Genomic DNA, 26,730 nt, shown 5'->3' with positions numbered 1-26,730 from the left:
AGCAGGCACAGATCTGAAAACCTAGTTATTTCAAGAGCAAATTCAGAAGCACAAGATTGACCCTTTAAGGATACCTTGACGTTTTTCAAAGAAACAGATCAAATGGTTCTGAAATTCATATGAGCCAATAAACCTCCACAAGTAGCTAAAGTGATCCTTGAGAAAAGGGGGCAGAGGCATCACCTTCCCCAACTTCAAACTGTGCTCCAAAGCAGTAGTCATTAAAATGGCGTGGTAGGGGCCGGGCAGTGGCGCTGGAGGTAAGGTGCCTGCCTTGCCTGCGCTAGCCTAGGACGGACCGCGGTTCGATCCCCCGGCGTCCCATATGGTCCCCCAAGAAGCCAGGAGCAACTTCTGAGCGCATAGCCAGGAGTAACCCCTGAGCGTCACAGGGTGTGGCCCAAAAACCAAAAAAAAAATAAATAAATAAAATGGCGTGGTACTGGAACACAGACTCTCAGATCAGTGGAATAGAATTAAGACAGAACCTCAGGTATATGAAAAGTTAATATTTGACAAAGGCGTAAAAAAAGTGAGGTGGAAGAGCTGGAGTGGTGGCACAAGTGGTATGGCGTTTCCCTTGCACATGCTGACTAGGACGAACCATGGTTCTATCCCCCAACATCCCATATGGTCCCCCAAGCCAGGAGCAATTTCTGAGTGCATAGCCAAGAGTAACTCCTGACCATCACTGGGTGTGATTTCCCCCCCACCCCAAAAAAAAGTGAGGTGGAGCAAGGAAATCCTCTTCAACAAGTGGTACTGGGAAAGCTGGTCAGCGACATGCAAGAAAATGAAGTCAGACCTCTTTGCATAAAAGTCAAATAAAAATGACCTTAATGGGGCTGGAGAGGTGGCACAAGAGGTAAGGTGCCTGCCTTGCAAGCGCTAGCCACGGAAGGACCGAGGTTCCATCCCCCGGCGTCCCATATGGTCCCCCCAAGCCAGGGGCAATTTCTGAGCGCTTAGCCAGAAGTAACCCCTGAGCATAAAAAGGATGTGGCCCAAAAAAACAAACAAACAAAATGACCTTAATATCAGATCTGACAGCATAAGAAACATAGAGAAAAACATAGGCAGAACTCTCCATGACATTAAAGCTAAAAGTGGAAGCAAAGCTAAACAAAGGGGACTACATTAAACTAAGAAGTTTCTGTATCTCAAAGGAACCAGTGACTAGGATATAAACTGCACATGCAATGACTGGGAAACACTTTCACCCGGTACTTATCTGATCAGGGGTTACTATGTGAAATATAGAAGTTGAGCCTTTTGCTCAATCACAGTCCCCTACCCTCCCAAGTTCCTGATTCAATGTCCTGTGAGCCCATAGATGTGACACTGGCCCAAGCACTCACCGGCAGGCGCATGGGCTGCATGTAAAAGGTGGCGGGGACCTGAGGCACCACCGGCGAGGCAGCAGGAGCCCCGCTCTTCACCACATGAGCCGTGCCCTGCATGGGGCCGAGGCCCATCCCCGCGGCCAAGGAAGGGGGACACTCCTGCAGTGCCCCGGCCGCCTGGGATGCCGGTGGCGAGGTGGCCAGATGGGCCTGGCCAGGTTGCACTGTCCCTGGCAGGCCCCGGGATGTGGGGACAGCGGCGGCAGCAGTCAGCTGAGCCAGGCCTAGCGCCTGGGCCTGAGCGGTTCCAGGCTGCCGGGTCCCCACCACCTGTACCGGGATGTGGGGGGGAGGCTGCTGTGTGGCAGACATCTTCGCGGCCCCCAACTGAGAAGGCTTGAGTGGAGCTATGGGCGGCTTGGACTGGATGGGGATGGGAGGCTTGGGGCTGGGTTCGGGCGGCAGCGACAAGGGCGAAGACTGGAGCATGGGCTGGACCACCAGTGTCTGGGCTTGTGGCTGCGACACAGATGGTGGAACCTGCGGAGCTTGGGGAGGGACTGAAGGGGGCTGCGGCGTGGGGAGGGGGGCTGCCTGCGCAGCCTGCTGCTGTTGCTGTTGCTGCTGTTGCTGCTGCTGCGCTAGCTGCAGGTGCGTGGCTGTGTGCAGCAGCTGCGACTGGCGGTGCTGGAATTGCTGCTGGTGATGGATGGCGATCTGCTGCTGGATCACCACCTGCTTCTGCTGCAGGTGGATCTGCTGCTGCTGCTGGATCAGGGAGTGAGGTTGGATCTGTGTGTAGGTGGCTGCAGGGCCGAGAAAGAGAGAGGACAGACACAGTTAAGCACCACTAGGGGAGAGGTAGCAGTGTGTTCAGAGAGGAGTCCCGTCTGGGACCGGCCCAGGAAAGGGATCCCAGAACTGGAAGAGCCCCCAGAGAGCCTACATGCCCCCCACTCTCAATTCACTGACAACCGGAGACAGTGCCAAGTGAGTTCCCGCCCTCAACCAGCCCAGAGCCCAAAGAAGGCTGGTAGTCACCCATTTCTCTCTGCGACACAGTAGGGGCCAGAGAGATAGTATGCCAAGTACAGAGCTTGCCTTGCACGAAGCCAGTCCAGTAAGTTTGCCAGTAGTAAGTAATCCCTGAGCCCAAAGCCACAAGTAAGCCCTGAGCAGGAAGGTGTTGTCCCCACCCCTCCCCAAAAATCTGCAACTTAGGGGGCTGGAGAGACAGTAGAGTGGGTATGATGATTGATTTGCACGGGGCCAATCCAGGTTCAATCTCTGGCATCCCATTTGGTCTCCAGAGCCCTGCCACAGTGATCTCTGAGTCCAAAACCAAGACTAAGCCCCAAGCACTGCTATGTGTGGCCCCCAAAACAAACAACAGAGGGGCCGGAGAGACAGCACAGCAGTAGGGCATTTGCCTTGCATGCAGCCAACCTGGGAGGGACCCAGTTTGATTCCTGGCACCCATATGGTTACCCAGCCTGCCAGAGATAATTTCTGAGTGTAGACTCAGGAGTAACTCCTGAATACTGCTGGGTGTGGCCCAACAACCAATCAATCAATCAATCAATAAAGTTAAGGGGCCGGAGCAACGGCATAGTGGTAGGGCATTTGCCTTGCATGTGGGTGATCCAGGATGGACCTAGGTTCGATCCCCAGTGCCCCATATGGTCTCCTAAGCCACAGCTATTTCTGAGCGCATAGCCAGGAGTATAAACCCTGAGCATCACTGGATGTGGCCCAAAAACCAAACCAAAAAAAAAAAAGAAGTTCTGCACTTGGTGCTCAGTCTGAGGGGATGGGGTCAATGCTGAGTAGAGCCATAAAGAATGGCTGAGCCCAGACACCAGAAACCAAAGCAAGTTCTCAAGCTCACCTGAACTGATAAGGGTCTGACTGGGGGCAGGGGTGGCAGTTCGCGTCAGGTTCATGCCCACATTCTGCTGAGCTGTGCCATCCGCGTCCGCCTTTTTGGCTGCGGCGCTCTCGGCTTCCGTCTGGCTACCCTGGCTCACGGTCACCGTCTGCGCCGCGGGCAGGGGCTGTACGACGCCCGTGCCCTTCCGGGGGCAGCCTCCGGCCCCCATACCAGAGGAAGAGAGCTGACCCAAGCCCCCAGGCACCTGGCCAGCTCCACCTGGACCTAGGGGGCCTGGGAGACTATTCCCACTGCCTCCACCAGCTTGGCTAAGGTTGAGGGACTGGCCGGAAGCCCCAGAGGATGCCTGAGCCACTGCTAGGGCCTGGCTGGAAGCTTGGGAGAGGCTGGAGACCGGGGAGGTCCCGGGAGGAATGGCCTTCTGCGTGGAGCCTGGCATCTGGGGTCCCTGGGCTGAGGCCTGCTGGTTCCGTACCGCCAAGTTCTGTACCTGGAAGATAAAAAAAGGAGGAGAAACTGAAGACAGACAAGTTCCAGGGTTGGAGTTCTTCAGGAGCCGCCTCGAGTCATATTCCTGTGTTCACATATGAAAGTCAGGCCTTCCTGACACTGTGTAGAACCCTGCAAAACCCTGCTACCGTCTTGGACTTTGCCGTCTCCTTCACACTCCCCCATCTCTGTCAAGGAGGATGGGCATGTACTCCATTCCAGTGATCTCCACTTTCCCCCCTTCTCTGCATTCACTCACTATCAAACTCCTCTTCCTCTTCAGAAAAAGAGAAATGGAAAGAACTAGTTAATCCAACACATGAGCACTTCCTACAAAGACAGGAGGACAGGTCTCCTGAATGCAGGACACAGCCCAAGACTTATTCAAACAAGTGCTTTGTGCAGGAAGGCACAGGGCCTGGCACGTGAGACCAGAGGCACAAGTAGGCAGAGCATGTGAGGCAATGACAACCTGTCATTGTGCCTGGGCTGGGGAGCAAGAAGGAAGAGAGGCTGAGAGCAAGGGAAGTGTAAAGGCACCCAGCAGTATCTGACAGACAAATGGGACATTCTCCAAACAGAGAAAAGGACACATATGATGCCCTGAGCCCAGTTCAGATGCCACTGATAATTCTCCAGAATCAACTATCAAATCTATATGTTGGAAACATTCTTTTGCAGTGGTGCTCAAACTTTTTAAACAGGGGCCAGTTCACTGTCCCTCAGACCGGTGGAGGGCCAGACCAGAGTAAAAACAAAAACTATCAAATTCCTATACACATTGCATATATCTTATTTTGAATTAAAGAAACAAAATGGGAACAAATACAGTATGTGGCCCGCGGGCATAGTTTAAGGACCTTTGCTTTAGAGGTTCCCAAGGCCAGGCCCAAGACGGCTCAGAGGTCAAGCTCAGGTTTTGCATGCCTGAGTCCTGGGTTCCTTCCCCAGCATTTCTGGAGCGACTCCCCAGCACAGAGCCAAGAGGAATGAATGTTCAAGCACCTACCACTGGGGCACGACCCAAACACTAAGAAACTGACAAATAATGCTGAGGAAGGGCAAATCGGCACCAATGCTCTGGAGAACAGCTGGGCATCATTTGCTGGAGTTGAACCGTGACACAAATGCTAACTTAGAAATTCCTCACATGAGACCACTGCTACAAGTGACTGGGAGCAGAGAGAAGTATGGTCCAACAGCCCTCTCCAGAGCAAACTGAGTCTAGAAAAGACCCAAATGGTCATCATCAGACAAAAAGATACCCAGTTGGACAGAACACAAAAAGTCCAGGTCAATCAAGTACAATAATATGCAACGATATTAAAAAAAAACTTAGGGGCCGGAGAGATAGCATGGAGGTAAGGCGTTTGCCTTTCATGCAGGAGGTCATCGGTTTGAATCCCGGCGTCCCATATGGTCCCCTGTGCCTGCCAGGAGCAATTTCTGAGCCTGGAGCCAGGAATAACCCCTGAGCACTGCCGGTTGTGACCCAAAAACCACAAAAAACAAACAAACAAAAAAAAAAAAAACTTAATCCTTAAATACATTAATACTATTAAAAAGCTTTCTTAAAAATGTCCGTAAAAACACAAACCTCGGGCCCGGAGAGATAGCACAGCGGCATTTGCCTTGCAAGCAGCCGATCCAGGACCAAAGGTGGTTGGTTCGAATCCCGGTGTCCCATATGGTCCCCCGTGTCTGCCAGGAGCTATTTCTGAGCAGACAGCCAGGAGTAACCCCTGAGCACCGCCGGGTGTGACCCAAAAACCAAAACCAAAAACAAAAACAAAAAAACACAAACCTCGGGCCGGGCGGTGGCGCTGGAGGTAAGGTTCAATCCCCCGGCGTCCCATATGGTCCCCCAAGAAGCCAGGAGCAACTTCTGAGCGCATAGCCAGGAGTAACCCCTGAGCGTCACAGGGTGTGGCCCAAAAACCAAAAAAAAAAAAAACACAAACCTCGGGGCCGGCAAGGTGGCGCTAGAGGTAAAGTGTCTGCCTTACAAGAGCTGCCAAGGATCAGGACACTGGTTCGATCCCCGGAGTCCCATATGGTCCCCCCAAGCCAGGGGCAATTTCTGAGCACTTAGCCAGGAGTAACCCGGTAGCATCAAATGGGTGTGGCCCGAAAAAACAAAAAAATTTAAAAAACCACACACACACACACACACACACACACACACACACACACACACACACACACACAAATCTCATACACTTAATTATAATGCTAAAGACTACATACAAAGTGATAGATATGTGATCAGCTGCTAAATAATCTGCATTGGAGATGTGGATTACTTACTCAGATGCCTACATTTAGATTTAGGTATTATTTGGGGCTGGCGAGGTGGCACTAGAGGTAAGGTGTCTGCCTTGCAAGCGCTAGCCAAGGAAAGATCTAGACTGTGGTTCGATCCCCCCGGAGTCCCATATGGTCCCCCCAAGCCTGGGGCAATTTCTGAGCATTTAGCCAGGAGTAACCTCTGAGCATCAAATGGGTGTGGCCCAAAAAACCAAAAAAAAAAAAAAAAAAAAACCAACAACAACATAGATTTAGGCATTATTTAAATAATTAGGTATTGGATGCCTAAATACACTAAGCTTGTATTCGGCTCCCATACCACTAATAAAAAAAAAATGGGGTGTGTTTTTTGATGTTGTGGACTATACCTAACAATGCTCAGGAGTTACTTCTGGCAGTGATCAGAGAACCACTGAAATCAAATCTGAATCCAGGTCAGCCGCAAGCAAAGCAATACCCTACCCACTGTACTATTGTTCCAACCACCTCCAAACTATTAAAGATGGATGGTTAAGGAGTTCATATTTTGGTTTTGGAAAGGTCTGAGAAATTCCTTAATAAAAAAAAAAAAGCACCCGGGCCCGGAGAGATAGCACAGCGGTGTTTGCCTTACAAGCAGCCGATCCAGGACCAAAGGTGGTTGGTTTGAATCCCGAAACCCGGTGTCCCATATGGTCCCCCGTGCCTGCCAGGAGCTACTTCTGAGCAGACAGTCAGGAGTAACCCCTGAGCACTGCCGGGCGTGGCCCAAAAACCAAAAAAAAAAAAAAAAAAAAAAAAAAAAGCACCCTAGAAAATTATGTGAATGCAATGAAACTATATAATAAGGGACCCTGGGGCCAACCAGAAAGAGTATAAGGGATTAAAGTATTTGATTGCAGCTGGACCTGGTTCGATCCAGCACTGCCGCATAGTCCCAGGTTGGCCAAGATCTGCACAAAGGCGCTTCCCCACCTCCCAGAAAAATGGGAACCAAGGGAAAGACAAGTCTAAAAATTCTTAAAATCACAGTGACTCATGCTGCTGTAGGGACAGGCAGGTGATGGAACCAGGAACTGCTTATTACAGAATTATAAATGACAGAGTATATTAATGCAAACAAGAGATCCAGTAATGTAGTGTAACTCAGTAAATCACAGCCAGGCAGCACCATTCTTCATATTTTTATGTACCAGAGGCAGAACTTAAAACTGTGCTGGCAACATACATTGCTTACTGGGAAAGCTTGGGCCAAAAGCAATGAGGAAGAATACTAGAAGCAGATCTGACTGTAGACAAGAAATGGTTGAAAAATTTGCAGAGCAGTTCAGGGGCAAAACAAAGCAGGTAAGAGGCAGTGGGAAAGACTGAGAAGCAGCCTCAGACCTGGGTGCTGGGCACTTAGTCCTGCCCAAAAGTGCTGATCAGCTTCCTCTCCCAAAACCTACTGAAAAAATCTTTTCCTGACTAAAATAACTTCCACTTCCTCTCATTCTCCAACCAGCTGCGTGGGAAGAGACCATTCCCTGAGCATGTTTCCTCAGCTTTCGGTAGCTTCTCCACATCCTCCCTCTTTACTCCCTCCTGTCAACCTCGCATCCTCCTCCACCACCATCCTTCCTTCGGCTCCAGATCCAACCCCTGCATCATCTTTCAAGGTGTTTCCTTCCCGAAATCCATTATCTAGCTCCGACACCAGCTCGACACCAGTACCGACCCCTTGGAGCTTGGGGACCATGTGCACACAACTGCCGTCCCACCAGCACCTTAAGCATCAAGCAAGAGATTTGCACAGGGCCCGGAGAGATAGCACAGCGGCGGCATTTGCCTTGCAAGCAGCCGATCCAGGATCTAAGGTGGTTGGTTCAAATCCCGGTGTCCCATATGGTCCCCCGTGCCTGCCAGGAGCTATTTCTGAGCAGACAGCCAGGAGTAACCCCTGAGCACTGCCGGGTGTGGCCCAAAAACCAAAAAAAAAAAAAAGATTTGCACAGCACTCCCAGTGCACTCCCCCAACATGCTTCATCTCCTCAATACACACAACCCCCCCAAGTGGAGCCAGCTACCTCCCGTGGCATGCACAAACATGCACACACACCCCTTTCTCTTCCTCTACTGGTCTTGGGATTGCTTCTCAGATCTTTTTGTGGCTGTGCACCTCCGTCACTCCCTGCTGAACACAAATGCCACCTTTCGTATTTATTTATTTATTTATTTATTTATTTTTATTTTTTTTGGTTTTTGGGCCACACCCTGTGACGCTCAGGGGTTACTCCTGGCTATGCGCTCAGAAGTTGCTCCTGGCTTCTTGGGGGACCATATGGGACGCCGGGGGATCGAACCGCGGTCCGTCCTAGGCTAGCGCAGGCAAGGCAGGCACCTTACCTCCAGCGCCACCGCCCGGCCCCTATTTATTTATTTTTATTTTTGGGCCATACCCGGTGGTGCTCAGGGGTTACTCCTGACTCTGCTCAGAAATAGCTCCTGGCAGGAACGGGGGATCATATGGGACGCTGGACCAACCACCTTAGGTCCTGGGTCAGCTGTTTGCAAGGCAAATGCCGCTGTGCTATCTCTCCGCGCCCCCCCCCCACTGTTATGATGCAGTTTCTCCCTGGGTTCAGTGGAGGGGGCATATCTGTGCTGTCAAGGCCAGGTTCACGAGGCTTCTCAGTCCTGGGGAGACAGCTCAGCAGCAAGTGTCCCCCCCCCCCCCGCCTTGTCTGTGAGCCCCAGGTTCCACCACCAGCACCCCACACTCAAAGCAAGGCATCTCAAGCCCAGCTCCTTTGAGAAAACCCCCACAGTGAGACATGGGCCTCGCATACAAAGGCTCCTTCACCTTTCACCCCCCACCCTGAAGCTGAGAACACCTTCTGCTCCGGTGTACCTGACACGGACCATATGCTGAGTCTCCAGCTACATCTCCATGAAATCACAAAGAGAGAAATCCATAGCACTTTGCTATGCACGCGGCTAATCCAGATTCAATCCCCGGCATCCCACATGGTCTGTCAAACACTGCCAAAGTGACCCCTGAATGCAGAGCCAAGAGGAAGTCCTGAGCACTGGCCAGGATTGATTCCTAAGTGCAGAGCCAGGAATCCTGAGCGTCACTGGGTGTGGTCCAAAAACCATAAAGAAAAAGAAAAAGGAAATCGCTATCAATGATCCTTTCAGACTATGATTCTTTGAAAACGAAAATTATTCATCAACAAAAATGGAGGGGAAGAGGTTGAACAGTTTATGGAAATTAAACAAAAATAAATAATGATTTTTCTGAATTCAAAACAATTGAACATTAGGGGCCGGAGAGATAGCATGGAGGTAAGGCGTTTGCCTTTCATGCAGAACGGTGGTTCGAATCCCGGCATCCCATATAGTCCCCCGTCCCTGCCAGGGGCAATTTCTGAGCATAGAGCCAGGAGTGGCCCCTGAGCGCTGCTGGCTGTGACCCAAAAACAAAACAAACAAAAAAATACAAATGAACATTAAAAGCCAGAATCCCTAAAAAAATAAAAAATATACACAGTAAGAGAGGAGAAGGAGGAAGAGGAGGAGGAGGAGGAGAAGAGACCTAAAGAGCTAGTACACAGAACTGAGTCTCCCTGCAGGAGGAGGGAAGTGGCTGGGAAGGTCTCTGGGCTTCTGTGCAGGCCAACAGGCACTGAGGAATTGGTATGGTTAGAGATACATGCAAACTCTCATTAACAATATTGCATATCACAGTAACTCAGTTAAGAAATTAAAAATGGGGGCCAGAGAGATAGCATGGAGCTAAGGCGTTTGCCTTTCATGCAGGAGGTCATCGGTTCGAATCCCGGCATCCCATATGGTCCCCCGTGCCTGCCAGGAGCAATTTCTGAGCCTGGAGCCAGGAATAACCCCTGAGCACTGCCAGGTGTGACCCAAAAACCACAAAAAAAAAAAAAAAAAAAAAAAAAAAAAAAGAAATTAAAAATGAAGTAAGCGGGGGGCTAGAGCGGTAACACAGCAGATAAGAATAACCTCTAAGCATCTCTGGGTGTAGCCTCAAAACAAACAAAAAATAAAGGGCTGGGGCCGGAGAGATAGCAAGGAGGTAAGGCGTTTGCCTTTCATGCAGGTCATCGGTTCGAATCCCGGTGCCCCATATGGTCCCCCATGCCTGCCAGGAGCAATTTCTGAGCCTGGAGCCAGGAATAACCTCTGAGCACTGTGTGGTGTGACCCAAAAACCATACACACACACACACCAAAAAAAAACACAACAAAGGGCTGGAGATATAGTACTGTGGGTCGAGTCCTTGCCTTGTATGTAAACTGATCCATTTTTGGTCCTCTGAGCACTATCAGGAGTGATCCTTAAGAGCCAGCCCCAAGCATTACTGGTGTGGGGGGAGATAGGGCCCCCAAACCACAATCAAATTTTCTTTCTGTTTCACATCTGTCCTGGCAGGCTCCAGTTCCCCTCCATCACCTTGCAATAGACACAATTCCAGCAATCAATCTCATGTAGGTCAAAAGCAACTGCCCTTCTAAGGTGCCTGTTTCCACTGAGGGCATATGCAAAGCTGCTGGGGACCACCTTGTCTACATATAGTGGTCCCTGAGAGGCCTGCAAAGCCAGGGAGCAGATATGTGAACCCAGCCCTTCTCAAGGGGCGCTGAACACAGGTTCACCTGCCTTTCACACTCTGGATCAGCCACTTCTAGACTACCAGCCAACCCCCTTGAATGGCTAAGTTTGCTCCCTATCTATGGAGAGCAGCCATCAAACTATTCCACCTTTGATCTACATGTCCTCAGGGTTGCTGGGGAGCCCTCAATCATCAAAAAGGAGTGTTAGATTACTTGCCTAAGGTGGCAAAATAGATCATAGAATTGGAATCTGATCCCTGTCTCTGGTTCACATTCCTACTACTCTACCTCTACATAACTGACACTCGAAGAACATCAGACAGAAAAACGGATGTGGGCCAGAGAGATAGCACAGCAGTAGGGTGTTTGCCTTGCATGTAGTTGACCCGGGAAGGACCTGGGTTCAATCCCTGGCATCCTATATGGTCCCCTGAGCCTACCAGAAGCTATTTCTGAGCAGGAGAGCTAGGAGAAACCTCTTGAGCACTGCTGAGTGTGGCCCCAAACCCAAAATAAATAAAAAGAAAAGCAGATGTGACAGCACAGTGGACAGGGCATTTACCTTGCACGGGGCCAACCCAGGTTCAATCCCCGACATCCCCTATGGTCCCGAGCTTGCCAGGAGTGATTTCTGAGCACAGAGCCAAAGTAACCCCTGAGCATCACTGGGTGTGGCCCAAATGCAAAAACAAAACAAAACAAAAAAACAGATGGGAGATGTAGAAGCAATCTGTCTGGTTTTGGTTGGGGGCCATACCCAGCAGTACTCTGGGCTCACTCCAGGTGGTATTCGGGGGACCCACAAGGGAATGCCTGCAGTCAAGCATCTGCTTGGGCCTCTTTACCTAGCTCACAGGCCTGGAATTTGGGGTTGGCTTTTTCCCAGTAGTACCAGAGACTGAAACCGGGGTCATGATTCTGCCTTTGAGCCACATCCCTAGCTCGAGGGAGCCAGTCTCACCCTCATCCTCCGATCCCACTTAGGCACACCAAAATCTCCAACTAAGAGCAAGCACTGCAGCTGAAGGAAGCCAGACACCCAGCTGGTCTTGGATCTTTCTTCTGCAAGTTCTGATTAGAGAATTTTCTGCATACTTTCTTTTTTCCTGATGTTGGGGAGTCCGTGACGGACCTGTGTGGGTAGAGCTATTTGTCTCTCAGACCTCTTGATAGCGATGACCTTCCTTCCACTCAGGCACTGGCCCAGTCTTTGTGTGGCCACTCACCCAACTTAGTCGAGTTTATGGACAGGGACTCTGTCTCCGGGATTCTTACTACAATCAGTCCCTGGCCTACCTTCCAAGATCTCCTCCAGTACCAAGTACTAGAGAAGCCATATACCAACGTGTGCTTAAACTCAGGCCAGGAGAGGCCAAGGCAGGGATGAAAGCACAGGCCTTGCATGCACTAGGTCCTATTTCCATCCCAGCACCACAGGGTTCCCCCTTCCCTGCCCAAGGATCAGCTGAGTGCAGCCCTGTCCTGGAGGACCCCAAAACTGCCGGGTGTCCCCAGGATAGCAGGGCCTGTCAGTGCCATATCCTCTGGTCCCCTCACTGAATCACTAGCTTGGCTAGCAAAGAAATGTCAGGAGTAGTCCCAGGGTTCACTGAGCACCAACCAACTAGCACACCCCCCAAAGAAGCGAGCGTTGCTCAAATTTAGGGCCATTTTTTTTTTTTTACTTCTTTGATCTCTAAGCCCGTAGGAGTTAGCTCCTAGTTCTTTTTCTGTTAGTACCAGGCCGTTGTTCTGCCTCTGAGCCACATCCTCAAAGTGTTTCATGTAGATCTGAGCTCAGTAATAGGAAGAACAAGAGCACTAATTTGCTGAGAAAAAGTAAAAAATTCTAAGATTCAGAAAATGTCTCACCTTCTAATCTCTCTTTCTCTCACATACCTCCCAATCTCTCCTCTTTTCTCTCTCCCCATCTTTCCCTCTCCTTTCCTCCCTCCCTCCCACTCACCCCCACCCACCATGTGTATGTCTCTCTCTGACCCACTAGGATAAGCAATGGGAAGAAGACTGCTAGAAACATTGAGAAGACCAGACTGTGAAAAGAAGAGACCAAACACAATTCCAGCCAGCTTGGGACGCCAGTGCCAGAGCCTTATTAGCCCAAATTCTAACAACCTCCACTACTGTTTATCGTCAGAAGATGGAGAGAGAATTAAGGCCTCATAACAGATAAAAGCAGGAAAGACTGAAAAATGGTAAGGAAATATGCCCTGCAGTGGGAATAAGGTGCGCCCAGGCCCCTTTCCCAGCTGCTCGCTCTTCTCTGTTCCAGCCTCTCCCCTGTACCTCGGCTGCTCCCCTTCCCAACCCCAGTCAACCCAAAAGCTGGGAGGAAATTCCAGTTCTGCAGAAATTCAGGAAAGGAGAAAACAGAGTCCTGGAAAAGTGGTGGTGGAGGGGAGGAGAGGGTAGGAGGGAGCTCCCTGGGCCCTCCCCAGGGTCCCCCAGGTCCAGTGGTGACCACTGACCTGATCGGCATCGGCATGAACTCCAGGAGACTGAGCCGATGGCACCTCCTGCTGGACTGCAGCCACCGCCCCGTTAGGCATCAGGATGAGCTGGGAGGTTAGAGGCACATTCCGGCCCAGGGTCCGGTTGACCTGCAATAGGTTTCCCAGCTGTGGCTGGCAAGGAGAGGAGAAAGAGCAGGCGGAAGAGGACAGGAGGCAGAGAAGAAAGGCAGAAGAAACGGAAGGGAAGGATCACAAGACAAAAATAAACAAGAAGAATACAAGACAGCTAAGCCCTGCCCCTTGCTGCACTGACCCAGGAGACGTTTGTGCTCCCTGCACAGGAAGAAAAACCTGGAACGGACAGAAAACTCTGCAGTGATAAAGAGTCCCCCCCAAAAAATATATATATCCAAGTGGAGCCCCATGAGGGTTTCAGAGCAAGTATCACAGATAGTGAGGCGACGGCTGAGAGAGACCACTTTGCAGTTGGGACACCTCAGTAAAAGTAACCGCCTAAGTCTAACGACGACAACAGCCAAGCCGGGCCTCCCTCCTAATGGAGCAGCTCAATGCACCTGCAGAGCCCTTTTTCAGTCTGAGCACCTCAAGGAGATGAGCCCAGCTCCCAGTGCCTGGGTCCCTGTGATTTCCCAACCAGCGAAGGGCACGGCCCCCCCATCCCACCCCTCCCAGGACAGAGGGGCAGCGCCCCGAGACACTGCCACCTGTGGCTTACCCGGAGGTACATCTGGGCTTGAGACTGGTTGAGCGGTGGGGAGGCGGCGTTACCCAGCAGCACCGACTGGGTCAGCGTGGTGGCGGTGGGTGAGCTCACACTCTGGGACCGGCTGATGAGCTGTGTGGCCGAGGTGGTGGCCAGACTGATCTGCGTGGTGGGAAGAGGGAGTAAGAACACGAATTTTCCATGAAAACTGGAAAGGTGGAAGGGAAGACTGAAAACAAGAATTCCAAGAGATAGAGGCCAGAGCGATAGCACAACAGTAGGGCATTCTCTTTGCACGCGGCTGACCTGACAGACCCAGGTTCAATCCTGGGCATCTTTATATGGTCCCCCAAGCCTGCCAGGAGTGATTTCTGAACGCAGAGCCAGGTGTAACCCCTGAAAGCCACTGGGTTTAAAAAAAAAATAGAAGAATTCCAAGAGACAGAACTAAGAACATAGTATCTTTCATAGCAGCAGGAAATAAAAGTGACTAGAGGTGGGAGGGTGGGAGGATGGGAGGGCAGGACACGGAGGGGTTGGGGCCATGTCTAGTGGTGTCAGGGACCATTCCCAAGTCTTTATGCTGGCAGGCCCACTATGCATGGGGACAACACAGTGGCATGGATCGAACCAGGTTAGCCACATGCAAAGCAAAAACCACATTAAGCCCTGCATTCAAGGGCTCAGGTATAACTGCACTCTTAGCTATCCAGCTACTGTGGGGTCTTAGTAGAGAAAACCAGTCTATGGGGATGGAGAGATAGTACAAAATAGTACAAGCTGGCCTGCAGCAGCCTGATCTGGATTTGACCTATAGTCCTGTATGGTCTCTCATGCACCACCATGAGTGATTCCTAAGTGCAGAGCCAAGAGTAAACCCTGAGCACGGTAACAAAAACAAGCAAATGGCCCGGAGAGATAGCACAGCGGCGTTTGCCTTGCAAGCAGCCAATCCAGGACCAAAGGTGGTTCAAATCCGGGTGTCCCATATGGTCCCCCGTGCCTGCCAGGAGCTATTTCTGAGCAGACAGCCAGGAGCAACCCCTGAGCCGGGTGTGGCCCAAAAACCAAAAAAAAAAAAAAAAAAAAAAGTGAAAAAAAAATCTAAGTTTAAAAATAAATAGTGTCGGGCCCGGAGAGATAGCACAGCGGCATTTGCCTTGCAAGCAGCTGATCCAGGACCAAAGGTGGTTGGTTCGAATCCCGGTGTCCCATATGGTCCCCCGTGCCTGCCAGGAGCTATTTCTGAGCAGACAGCCAGGAGTAACCCCTGAGCACTGCCGGGTGTGGCCCAAAAACCAAAAAAATAAATAAATAAATAAATAAATAAATAAATAAATAAATAAATAAATAGGGTCTTTGGACCCGGAGAGATAGCATAGCGGCGTTTGCCTTGCAAGCAGCCGATCCAGGACCAAAGGTGGTTGGTTCGAATCCTGGTGTCCCATATGGTCCCCCGTGCCTGCCAGGAGCTATTTCTGAGCAGACAGCCAGGAGTAACCCCAGAGCATCACCGGGTGTGGCCCCAAAACCAAAAAAAAAAAAAAAAAAAAAAAAGCAAACAAACAAAAGAAACTCAGTCCCAGGTCAGGAATATAGCTCAGTGGTAGAGCACCTGCCTTGCATGTGTGAGGTCCTGAAGGGACGGGAAGAGAGGGTAGAGGGAAATAGTGAAGAAACGGGAGAAGAGGAAAAAAGAGTGGAGTGGGGCCAGCGAGGTGGTGCTAGAGGTAAGGTGTCTGCCTTGCAAGCGCTAGCCAATATGGTCCCCCCAAGCCAGGAGCAGTTTCTGAGCGCTTAGCCAGGAGTAACCCCTGAGCATCAAACCAAAAAAATGGAGTGGAAGGGAGAGGTAGGGGAGAGGGAAGGAGAGGAGAGGAAAAAAGAAGAGGCTGGAGAGAGGGTTGGGGGAAGGATGAGGAAGGGGAGGGAGAAGGAGGAGAAGGGAAAGGATGAGGTGGTTCCTAATTTAATAGCTGAGGAATCAAGAGAAACAAACCTGAACTCATTTTACTTCTCGTGGAAGGATCCAGAAAGATCCTTTCCTGTTATTTTCTCCCTCAAGATTTTCTTCTTTTTTTCTTTGAAGTGAGGTGGGATGTCACCTGGCAGTGCTTGGGTCTATTCCCAGAGTTGACTAGGACAAACTGGGGCTCCTTCAGGCAAAGCATGCTTTCCCGCTGTGCTCCCTGGCCCTCTGCCCTTTCCTTAAACTAAACCTCCTTATTGAGACTCCTAGCAATACCTTCGCAGCTGCCTCTCCAGTTTACTAAGTCTCTATTCAGGAACCAGAAATCCCAAGGGCCCCACAAACAGGGGTGGTCTAAGCAGAGAAAGATCCATGGAACTCACCGAGGCCTGCGTGGTGGCTGTTTGTTGCTGTGCGCTGCTGGTGTTTGGGGAGCTGGCCTGCCGACTGGCAGCAATCGTGGCCTGGTAGAGGGGAAAGGAAACAAGAAAAAGCAGAGACAACCAAGAGAAAGTGCTGAGTCTTCCAGTAAGAAATCACAGGCACGGAACAGAGTTCTCAGAAGACATGTCAGTCTCCCCTATTCCCACTGAGCCTCATGTTTCCTCTCGTGCTGGCTAAGGAACTCACGTGGAGCAATCTCGGGCCAGTGGGAGGCCAGGCAACCTGTCACCCACTTCACACCTTGGTTGGGCCACATAAGTCACTGATTAGCCTCGCCAGAACTATCCAATACAAATAAGATGGATGCCAAGTCAAATTTCCTAGCATGCACTATTGTGAGAAGGGGAGAAGAAACTAGGGAAGTTAACCTGAGTGTGGTGATGAAGTCACTATCTCATTTCAGCATGGAACAGCACCAAGGAACTACTGAGCTACTGGACTTTTCTTCTTTCATACCAACTTGAAAGTCCAAAGACATCCTGGCACATCTAACAACTGACGAGAATACTTCACAGCACCCCTGCATCTGGACACCTGAACATCTAGACCAGCACCCCACTTAAAGCACGAGTGAGGGGAAGTCTGTGGCCAAGACTACCTCTCTGGGCAATGCATTCATATCCCCTTCACACTCTTCCTCTCCCCCCCCCACCCCCACGCTTCCTACAGGTCCAAAAAAGCTAGATCCCATCACCTTTACAGGACACGGGAAGTAGAGCAGATGCTTCCACATCTGACTTAGAGGGAGGGTCACCGTATGCCCCCACCCAGCGTCTCCCTGACCCCTCCCCTTCCTGGGCCAGCTGGCTGCTGACCTCTCACCTGCTGGACGGCAGCCAGGCTATGCAGCTGGGCATTGCTAAGCTGCTGCTGGAGCATAAACTGGTGGAAGTACTGGGCCGCATTGGGCTGACGCTGTAGTGCCTGCAGAGCCTAGGAGGGGAGAGATGGAAAGAAAAGGGGCAGGGGGGGTGGTGTCAGCCAAGTAGAAGGCAACCAATCTCGGCAACCCAACCTCTGACCCTTCGCATATCTCAAGGATTCTGAGAGAGGGGAGAAAGATGAAAACTGGGGCTCTGGCGCACTCCTCACAGTTGCTCTGTCCATTTTTTTGGATTTGAAATGGGAGTTTGGGGCCAGAACAATAACACAGAGGGTAGGGCGTTTGCCTTGCTTGTGGCCAACCCAGGCTTGATCCCGGCACCCCATATAGTCCCTGAGCCTGCCAGGAGTGATTTCTGAGCAGAGCCAGGACCAATCCCCCAAGAAAAGATTATGTTCAGACTACTCAGATGGTGGCTAAGTGACTAATGCTTTTAATTAGTCTTGCACATCAAAACAGGGTAAAGCAGGGCCGGAGCAGTGGCACAAGCCGTAAGGCACAGCCTTGGCTGTGCTAGCATAGGACAAACACAGTTCGATCCCCTGGTGTCCATATGGTCCCCAAGCCAGAAATGAGATTTCTTTTTTTTTTTCTTTTTTTTTTTTTGTTTTTGGGCCACACCCGGTGGTGCTCAGGGGTTACTCCTGGCTGTCTGCTCAGAAATAGCTCCTGGCAGGCACGGGGAACCATATGGGACACCGTGATTCAAACCAACCACCTTTGGTCCTGGATCGGCTGCTTGCAAGGCAAACACCGCTGTGCTATCTCTCCGGGCCCAGGAATGAGATTTCTAAGCGCATAGCCAGGAGTAACCCTTGAGCGTCACTGGGTGTGGCCCAAAAATTAAAAAAAAAAAAGGGGGGGTTGGGTAAGGCAGCAGAACTCATAGGAATTCTTGGTTCCTGACATGAAATCCAAAAGTACTTGCTACAGCAAGAGAAAGAAAAGAACTGGGGGGCCCGGAGAGATAGCACAGTGGCGTTTGCCTTGCAAGCAGCCGATCCAGGACCAAAGGTGGTTGCTTGAAATCCCGGTGTCCCATATGACCCCCCCATGCCTGCCAGGAGCTATTTCTGAGCAGACAGCCAGGAGTAACCCCTGAGCACCATCGGGTGTGGCCAAAAAAAAAAAAAAAAAGAAAAGAAAAGAAAAGAAAAGAAAAGAAAAGAAAAGAAAAGAAAAGAAAAGAAAAGAACTGGGGCTGGCTAGGTAAAAACTCAAGGGACTTGGGACCAGAGAGAGTTATTTCAGGGTTAAAGCACTTGGGCTTGCAGCTGGCCAACCCAAGTTTGATCCCCAGCAACACAGAGGTTTCCTTGAAGATCACCAGGAGTGACCCCTAAGTGCAGACCAGGAATAAGCACTGAGCACACAGGACGTGGGCCAAAAGCCAAAAATGAATAAGTGTAAATGCAGAAAGAGAAAGCAAAGAATATGTTGTGGGGATGTATCTAGGGACAAAGCCTACGCTGAGCCAGGTGAGTTTTAAATGATGCGAAATTAATAGTTGTTTATGAAAGAAGCCATTTGATAAAATGTTTCAGCTGACTTCATCCTCAAATACCTACAGCAAAACAGTAATGGATGTTTACAGAGATGACAATGGTAATTTAGTTTTGGCACTAACTGATTATGATTTATTCTTGCTCTTTAATAATTAAAACGTTGGGGGCAGGGGACTGGGCCACACCAATCAATGCTCAGGAGCTATGTCTGGCAGTGCTCAGGGGACCATAAACAGTGCTTGGGATCAAACCTGGGTCATTTTCATCCTGGTAGTATCTTACCAGTTTTAGAATACTCAAATGTGCTAATAGTTATTCTAATAAATAATTTAAGAAGAGCCCATTCAGGTGTTTTTTGATTAAAACAAATCAAAACAGGTTCTTTCTGTGCTCAGTGGGTTGTATGGTGCCAGGAAAGGAACCCAAGCCTCCAGCATTCCAAGCCTGGGCTCAGTCTACTCAGCTAGCTAGCTACCTGTGGGTATAAGCTCAATGAAAGAGGGCAACCCCCAGCTAGCACGATAAATAAAGAGCTTCAAAGACTGGAAGAACGAGCCTTGGGAAGCAGGTATGTAGACACCAGGAGACACTCCCCCCCACCACCACCACAGAGCTGTCAGAACTTCTGTCCCTCAGCCAAAGAACACAACCTAGGGGCTGGCTGGACGGACAGTGCAGCAGGCAAAAGGCTCTGGCCTTGCATGCAGCCAACCTGGGGTTCAATCTCTGGCACCCTGTAAGATCCAGGACCAAAGGTGGTTGGTTCGAATCCATATGGTCCCCCGTGCTTGGCAGGAGCTATTTCTGAGCAGATAGCCAGGAGTAACCCATGAGCACCGCCGGGTGTGGCCCAAAAACCAAAACCAAAAAAAAAAACCAAAACAAACAAAAAAAAGCTTTTGAAAGAGTGTAACCCCCCAGCAAGGATGTGTAAGCAGCACACCTAAGAGCACTGAGGCCAGGAACACAGGCCTCTCAGAGGCCCATCAGCACATCAATAAAAAATAAGAAGGAAGGCAGGGACAAAGCTCAGTTTTTTCAAAGTTATACAGTAAGAAAAAGCCAGGAGTGCAAAGATAACTCAGGAGTTGAAGTAGATGACTGACATATATGAAGTCGGAGTTGGGGTCTTGGCAAAGTATTACCTCCAACCTTTGGCCCTTACCCTGACCAACAGGATGGTCTGAACCATCAGTCGGCCCCTCCTCCCAGACCCCAGCAATAAGAGCACCGAGCCATTGGGCCCTCTCCATTGACCAGGAGTGGCCTCTCCTGGACCTCCATCCCCTCCACTAGGCAACCCTATGGGTCATGTTCCCTACAGAAGAGAAAATCAAAGCAAAAACAAAACAAAAACGGTAATTTTAGGGCCAGAGAAATAGTATAGTGGGTAGGGCATTTGTCCTGGCATCCCACATGACACCCCCCCCCACTCCCACCCCAACATCACCAGGAGTGATTTCTGAGTGCAGAACCAGGAGTGATCCCTGAACATTTCCAGGTGTGACACTTCGAGCAAAAGGGAAAAAGGGAGAAATTCTAGGGATTTCAAATCTCCATGACACCAGGTAATTTACAGACTGAAGATTCAAAACTTGACAATCTAGATAGAGAAACGACTTGTCATACCTTATTTTAGGAACGGAAGTTTTTTTTTTTTTGGTTCTTAAAGTTTTTGTTTGGGGGCCACACCTGATGACAGGAAGGGTTTACTCCTGGTAGGCTCCGGGGACCATATGGGTTGCTGGGGATCAAACTTGCCACATGCAAGGCAAACACCCTCCCTGCTATACTGTCGCTTCAGCCACGGAGTAGTATTATTGAAGGAAGTTTCAGGGGAGCAGGCCTGGTGCTAGAGCAATAGTACAGTGGCTAATGTACTTCCTTACACACGGCCACTCCAGGTTTAATCCCTAGTACCACATAGCATCCACTGCCACAAGCCAGCCAAGTCAGGCAGCACTGAGAGGGGTTTCAGGGTTATTTGATAGGATGGGAGCAAGGAGTCAGCAAAAGTGGGTACTCAGAGACCAGACACACACGAGAGCTGTCGGAACTGAGCTCACTTTATTTGGAGTTCTGTCTCATATTTAAGCAAAAACTATCAATAGGTCAAGCATGACGTTTTTATAGCCATAGGGTTAAACATTATGAATCAGCACCCCAGAGCACAGAGCCAGGAGTAACTCTTGAGCACAGCCAGGTATGTCCCCAAAACCCAAAAACCAATCCAAAAGGAAAAAAAACAAAAACAAAAACAATAGTCTGGGGAGATAATGCAAAGGTCTGGAAACCTTCCTCCCCCATGACCAAGGCCTTTTGAGTACTGCTTGGAGCGCCCTTCCAAAAAAAAAGAAAAATCTCATTTGAAAGACTGATTCTCATTCTCTGCTCTTAACTTCCTGAAACTCCAGAGATTCTCAAAGCAGAAGGGAGCCCCATTACACTCCGCATCAGTCCTCTCAGTTTTGCTGAAAAGACTTCGAGGCCGTCAGAGGGGGCCAGTCCCCACCAGCCAAGGCTCACCTGCACGGCCTGCCGTTCATACAGTGACATCTGTGCTATCTGGGGTCGTGCACTGCCCCCCGCACCACTGGAGCTGCCATTGGTGGAGCTGGAGTTCTGCTCGCTCTCCGTCTCCATGATGGCAGGGCAGGGTCCCCACGAGTGGCACTGAAACTCAACACCTAGAAGGAAGCAAACAACCAAGGGTCAGGATGAACACACGTCGTCTCCAACTGTCATTTCACGGCAGTTCGAGCGTCAACTCGGACTCTCCCACGGTCTCCAGAAGGTGCCATTGCCCTGGGTTTCGTAACTACCAAGCGCTGCCAGCCACCCTATCGACGGCACCTCCCACTGTAGGAAGCTCTGAAGAAACAGGTGTCCTGATAGAGGTCACGGAATATAAAGCGGCCAGAAGGCACCTCCAAAGGGCCACCCACAGCAGGTTCCCACTGTATTCGGACCGATCTGGAACCTTTCCCTATAAAGCTTACTATCATATGTTATTGACATCACGCAACCCCATTCCCGGTATGAGCTATAGGGGGGCCCTGAAAGATGCCTCCTTTCACTAGTGGGGTGGGGTGGGGTGAGGGTCTTCACATCACATGGCAACCCAGAGCTTTCAGGCAAGCAGGGGCATTTCTGCCCCACAGATGTGCAAATGAGCTGACAGAAGACATCTTAAGTTGGTTAGTAAGTTAGGCACTGGGCCTTTCTTTGCCTGTGGCCCACGACTTTTCAAACCAACCAATCCGTGTAATTAAAGCAGTGTTGCTCCCCAGAAATACTCATGGCCCCCACTTCATAAGGGAGAGCCTAAAGATACAGATGTGCTAAATGGATCATGAAAATGTTGGAAGGTTTTAAAAAAAAAATGTAACCGAGGGCTGGAGAGATAGCACAGCGGTAGGGCATTTATTTGCCTTGCAAGCAGCGGATCCAGGACGGATGGTGGTTCGAATCCCGACATCTCCAGGCCTGCCAGGAACGATTTCTGAACACAGAACCAGAAGTAACCCCTTAGCACTGCCAGGTGTGACCCAAAAACAAAACAAAGTAACAGAGGGAGCCTCAATGCAAGTGAGCAGCTGTGGGGCTCAGCTCTGGTTTCTGGCATGTCTATGTTCTCTTCTACCTCAGTTTCCACATTTGCAAAGCAGGCTTCACGTCTGAGCTGTCATAATATAGCCTGTTAGCAAGGGGCTCCCCAAAATCAAGAAAGCAAGATTTGACTTTTTATTTTTAGCCCACTAGCAGCGGTCAGAATGGAGTCACCACTTAAATCCTGCAAAACGCCTATAAAACTGTGATTAAACAAACAAACAAAAAAGCTGCGAACCCTGGAGAAATAAGACGCCCACAGCAGCACCAGATTTTATGTGTTTGTCTTTTTTTCTATTTCGTTAAATTCACACCAGAGGATCAAGTCTCCCCTTTGGTGGCATGGTGCATGGCTATTAGAAAATTAGGCCGCCAAAAGCACTGTTTGGTTTAGGAATGCAAACTTCAAACCAGAGCCACTGTCAACAGTTTTGTGACTCTGCATTTATCTGAAGGACTGCATCCAAAGCAAGAAAAAAGAGAACTTTCTTGGCTTTGGAAACTCTAAGTTGGGAGACTCATTACTAATTCCATTCCCATCTGGCCCCGTCAGCCCTCCCCCCAAAAGCACTGTCCATCTCTTCAAAGTCATAGGAGAACATGACTTAGACCCAGGAGATAGCGTTATGGGCTTCAATTCTCACTTCTCTTCCCCACATCTTTTTGCCAAAATGTCAAAGCACGGAGCAGATACAGACCCATGAATCCTCAATTATCAGCATGTGAAGAGAAAAAGGGGGTAAGGATTAGAGGCAGTTCAGTTTGTACAGATCACCGGACCCAGAAAGGAGACCCCCTCGGATACTCCGGTTACCCCTGAGGACCATGACTTCTTTGGGGGTCAAAATGGGTAATGAACTGCAGAGTCCCTCATCGCCTCCAAAATAAAACCCCCAGCACTCACTTTTGGGGGAGGAAGGAAGGAAGGAAGGAAGGAAGGAAGGAAGGAAGGAAGGAAGGAAGGAAGGAAGGAAGGAAGGACTCAGTAAAATGGAAACAGAGATGGCAAGGGACCTGCTTAGAGACTTCAATAAAGTCATGGGACCCCCTTTCTCAAAACCAGGAATTTGTCTGGGTCCTGCCCTCCCCCACCCTTCCTAGGCACATAAATTGTGATTCCCATTGGGACTGTAAAATTGAGCACAGAAAGCCAAGACACCAAAAAGTTTAGGGCAGAGAGCCAATGGCAGTATTCCAAAGGAAAGTGGAGAAAAAGGGGTGTGGGAAGGGGCTCCCCACAAAGAGGTCCATCCTGCAAAGATGACGCCTTGGGGTGCTTTTGGGGGTTGGGAAGGCGCCCAGACACCTCCCCCAGTAGGGGAGGAAAGAGAAGGAGAGGGAGAGAGAGAAAGAAAGTAAGAAAGAGAGATGGAAGTGGGGCCAGGTGTGGGGTACACGGGAGCCAAGGAGTTGGGAGCCCAGAGCTCCTGGGGAGTGAAACAGGAGAAGGAAGAGGATGGGGGGGGAGAGTCTCCCGCAAATTGTGCAGAGAGTGGGGGAGTAACCTGAAGAATTCGGGTGGAGGGGGGAAAAAAAGTGGGGTGCTCAAGGCATCCCTGGAGTACTTGATGGGAGAGTGAGTGGGTAGGCGAAAAGATGGGTCCAGGGAGAAAAGCAAAATCCCCTTGGGAGGGGGTTTTGGGAAGAGCACAAGCAGGGCAGGGTGCAAGAGAAACTGGGGGTGCCAGTGGGGGGGGGAAGGATGCCAGGAGCGTAGGGACCCCACAGGGGGTCGCCTAGGGTTGGCGGGACGGACACAAGTCCCCAAAGCGGGCAGGGGCGTGCAAAAAAGCGGGGTGAGAAGTCGACAGCATGCTCAGAAGGGGGAAAGAGAAAGCACCCCGAAATAGGGTTGGAGAGAATTGGGGTGGGAGTGGGGGGGGGGATCAGAGAGGAAATTAAAAAAAAATCAATGAATGAGTTTAAATAAAAAGAGAGCTGGAGGAGGGAGGGAGATGATCCTTTGGTTTGTTTGGGGGTGCGTGGGGGTCCCCCATCTTTCTTCTTTCTCCCCACCACCACCACCCCCGTCGCCACGACAGCCTGCACCCCCGTTCCCCACCGTTACCTTCGCGCCGGCCTCAAGCCCCGCCAGAGGAGCGCCCGGGGCCGAGGCGTGCGCAGGGGGGGCTCCTGCAGCCGAGACCGGGGTTCCCCCCGCCCACACCCGGTCCGCCAGGCGCGGGGCGGCGGGGGGCTCGCTGGGCCTGGGCGGCGGGCTCGGCCCGCGCCGCCTCCTCCCTCCCGCCCTCCCTCCCTCCCTCCGCCCCTCCGCCCCTCCGCCTCCGCCTCCTCCGCCCCTCCCTTCCCTTCCGAGGGGGCGGGGTGGCTGCGAGCTCCAGGTGCGTCTCGCGGCCGCAGGCGGCCAGGGGCTGGGGGTGGGGCCCCGCGCGGAGACCTGACCCGCCACTTCCGGCCGGGCCCGGTGGGAGGGGGGGCGCGCGCCGGCCGTAGCCGGCTGGCTGTGTGCGGGGGGGCGGGGGGGGCCGGTGAGCAGGAGGAGGAGGCAGAGGGGGAGGAGGAGGGGGCGGGCGAGCGGGCTGTTAAAGGTACTTCCGGGGCAGCCGGACCCGCCCCCTCTCCCCTCCCCTCCCCCCACGCGTCCCTCGCTTCCTGCCGGCGCCTGTTGCCATGGCAACGCGGCTCCGAGGCAGCTCCGGCCCGGGCGCTCCGGTCTAGGCTTTGCCTTGCGCGCGCGCGCGCGAGGCCTGCCTCTCCCCCCCCCCCCACCTCCCTCACACTTCCCTCGGGAAAGGAGTTTTCTTTTTTTTTTTGCCTTCCCTCAGGCGACTCCCTCCTCCTCCCCCCGCCCTCCCGCCCTGAGGGAAGTGACGTCACGTGACGCGTCGCCTCAGAGTGTGGAGAACGCGGAGCCGAGCGGAGGGGCTCTTTTTTTTTTCCTCCTTTCTGCAGCCCTGGGGAAAGTGGGGTGGGGAGGAGGGGGCGGTAGGAAAGGATTTTTTGGGGGGGCGCTAGAGGGAAGGCGGTTGGCTGGCTGGCTGCCTTGCAAGCGCTAGCCTAGGATGGATCTTGGTTCGATTCCCCTCAGGCGTTCCTTAGGGTGCCCCCCCAAAAAAGCCAGGAGTGATTTCTTGAGCGCAGAGCCAGGACGAACCCCCTGAGTGTCAAAAGGCTGTGCCCCCCCAAAAAACAACAAAATTTAAAGAAAAATTTTTAAAAAATTAAAAGGATTTAGGGGACCCCCGAGATGGAGGAGCTGGAGCTCTCCAGAATAGGGGACCCCCCCTTGGGAAGGAGAGCACCCCCTCAGTCTGAGAAGGCGGGAAAGGAGGGGACCTCCACCCCCGAGCGATGGGGGGTTGTCCAAGCAAGGCCTTGACAAGTCCGCGCCCTTCACCCAGGGTTCTTGCCTTTTGGAATTTTGGGGATTCCCGGGAATTCTGTCTTTTCTGGTGGGTTTCTCTTCCCTGGGTTTGAGGGGGTTCGGGCGGCCCAAGCCAAGGGGAAGAGGCTGGGGAAATGCAGAACAATGGGTTGCTGTGGGGGCGTGCTGATCTATGGCTGCCCGCCTCTAGAAGGAACGTTTCGGGGTTGGGTTTTTTTTTGGGGGGGGGGGTGACAACGTGGCTTTGCGAATTCTGAGGGTCCCGGGGCCTATTACGAGCAGGGCTGGGGGTGAGCTGGGGGACCCAGAAAAAAGCTATCCACCCACGTTAACCTTTACCAAAGGGGACTGGCAGGCGCCTCGGGGCCCAACCTGTCAGGTGGAGGCGCTCCTGACATTCCCCTAATCCAATACCTGATGGATGGATGGGCTTGATAAAGATTTGATTTTTTTTTTTTTTAATTTTTACCTCAAGTATTTTTTTCCTACCCGGCGTTCCGAGAGAGGGTCGTTTCCTCTGCCAGTCCACACTCCGCATCCTTCGGACTTTGAAAAAAGCCAGCTCGTGATTTGTTTTTCAGGGAGAAAGGCGTAAAAGGGTGTGTGTGTGTGTGTGTGTGTGTGTGTGGATCAGATGGGTTCTTTTTGTTTGCAAATTAGATCCCTTTAGATTTGCTTCGGGGAAAAAAGGTGTGTTTGGACTCCGAGCTCTTTTTCATTTGTGGCTGGCAGGTTGATGGCAGGGAAGATTTCTTTCTGCCTGGCTTCTAGGAACCAGTAGGACGAGCCTGCGAGGGGAGGGAGGGCAGGAAGGGCAGCCAAAGGCTGGGATGGCCCAGGTTCGGGGTACAGAAAGGTGCAAAGGGGTTGCTGCCAGAATTGGACAGATTTTTGGCGGAAGATGAATGGAAAAAGGATGTTGGCACGAGGGAAGGGGGTGGTAAGATCTAGGTAAACCCATGAGTCATTTCATTCAGAGTTGGCGTGGCACAGAAGTGGGAAAGCTGTCTGGGAAAGGATTAAACTAGTATCAGTGCTGCTCAATTATTTTGTCATGCCCCCCCCCCCCAGGAAGAAGAAAACATTTTTCGCGCCCCCGCTCGACTATACATAGTATCTTTTTTTTTTTTTTTTGGTTTTTGGGTCACACC

The 26,730-nt window shown here is 51.3% G+C and overlaps 2 protein-coding genes across 5 annotated transcripts in view; both read right to left on the bottom strand.

Moving 5' to 3' along the window:
* The window catches only part of PHC1 (polyhomeotic homolog 1), a 32,426-nt gene extending 7,985 nt beyond the window's left edge, over positions 1-24,441 (bottom strand). The window contains exons 1-8 of one of the 4 annotated variants that reach the window (XM_049771964.1): positions 24,302-24,441; positions 21,151-21,311; positions 17,059-17,169; positions 16,176-16,256; positions 13,836-13,985; positions 13,115-13,270; positions 3,232-3,724; positions 1,359-2,149 (exon numbers count right to left, since the gene is read on the bottom strand). In XM_049771964.1, the coding sequence (XP_049627921.1) occupies positions 1,359-2,149; positions 3,232-3,724; positions 13,115-13,270; positions 13,836-13,985; positions 16,176-16,256; positions 17,059-17,169; positions 21,151-21,267 (1,899 nt within the window). In that variant the 5' untranslated portion in view covers positions 21,268-21,311; positions 24,302-24,441. Of the gene's footprint in view, positions 1-1,358; positions 2,150-3,231; positions 3,725-13,114; positions 13,271-13,835; positions 13,986-16,175; positions 16,257-17,058; positions 17,170-21,150; positions 21,347-24,301 lie in introns of those variants that run through there. The other 3 variants (XM_049771966.1, XM_049771967.1, XM_049771965.1) reach the window with 3 other exon arrangements.
* Positions 21,388-26,730, bottom strand: part of A2ML1 (alpha-2-macroglobulin like 1) — a 71,792-nt gene continuing 66,449 nt past the window's right edge. The window contains 4 exon segments of the mRNA XM_049772514.1: positions 21,388-21,495; positions 24,302-24,440; positions 24,532-24,695; positions 25,072-25,148. Of these exon segments, the coding sequence (XP_049628471.1) occupies positions 21,388-21,495; positions 24,302-24,440; positions 24,532-24,695; positions 25,072-25,148 (488 nt within the window).

The sequence above is a fragment of the Suncus etruscus genome, chromosome 4 (assembly GCF_024139225.1).
Source record: "Suncus etruscus isolate mSunEtr1 chromosome 4, mSunEtr1.pri.cur, whole genome shotgun sequence".
NCBI classification, from domain to species: domain Eukaryota; kingdom Metazoa; phylum Chordata; class Mammalia; order Eulipotyphla; family Soricidae; genus Suncus; species Suncus etruscus.
This window is presented reverse-complemented; position numbering and strand designations above follow the sequence as displayed.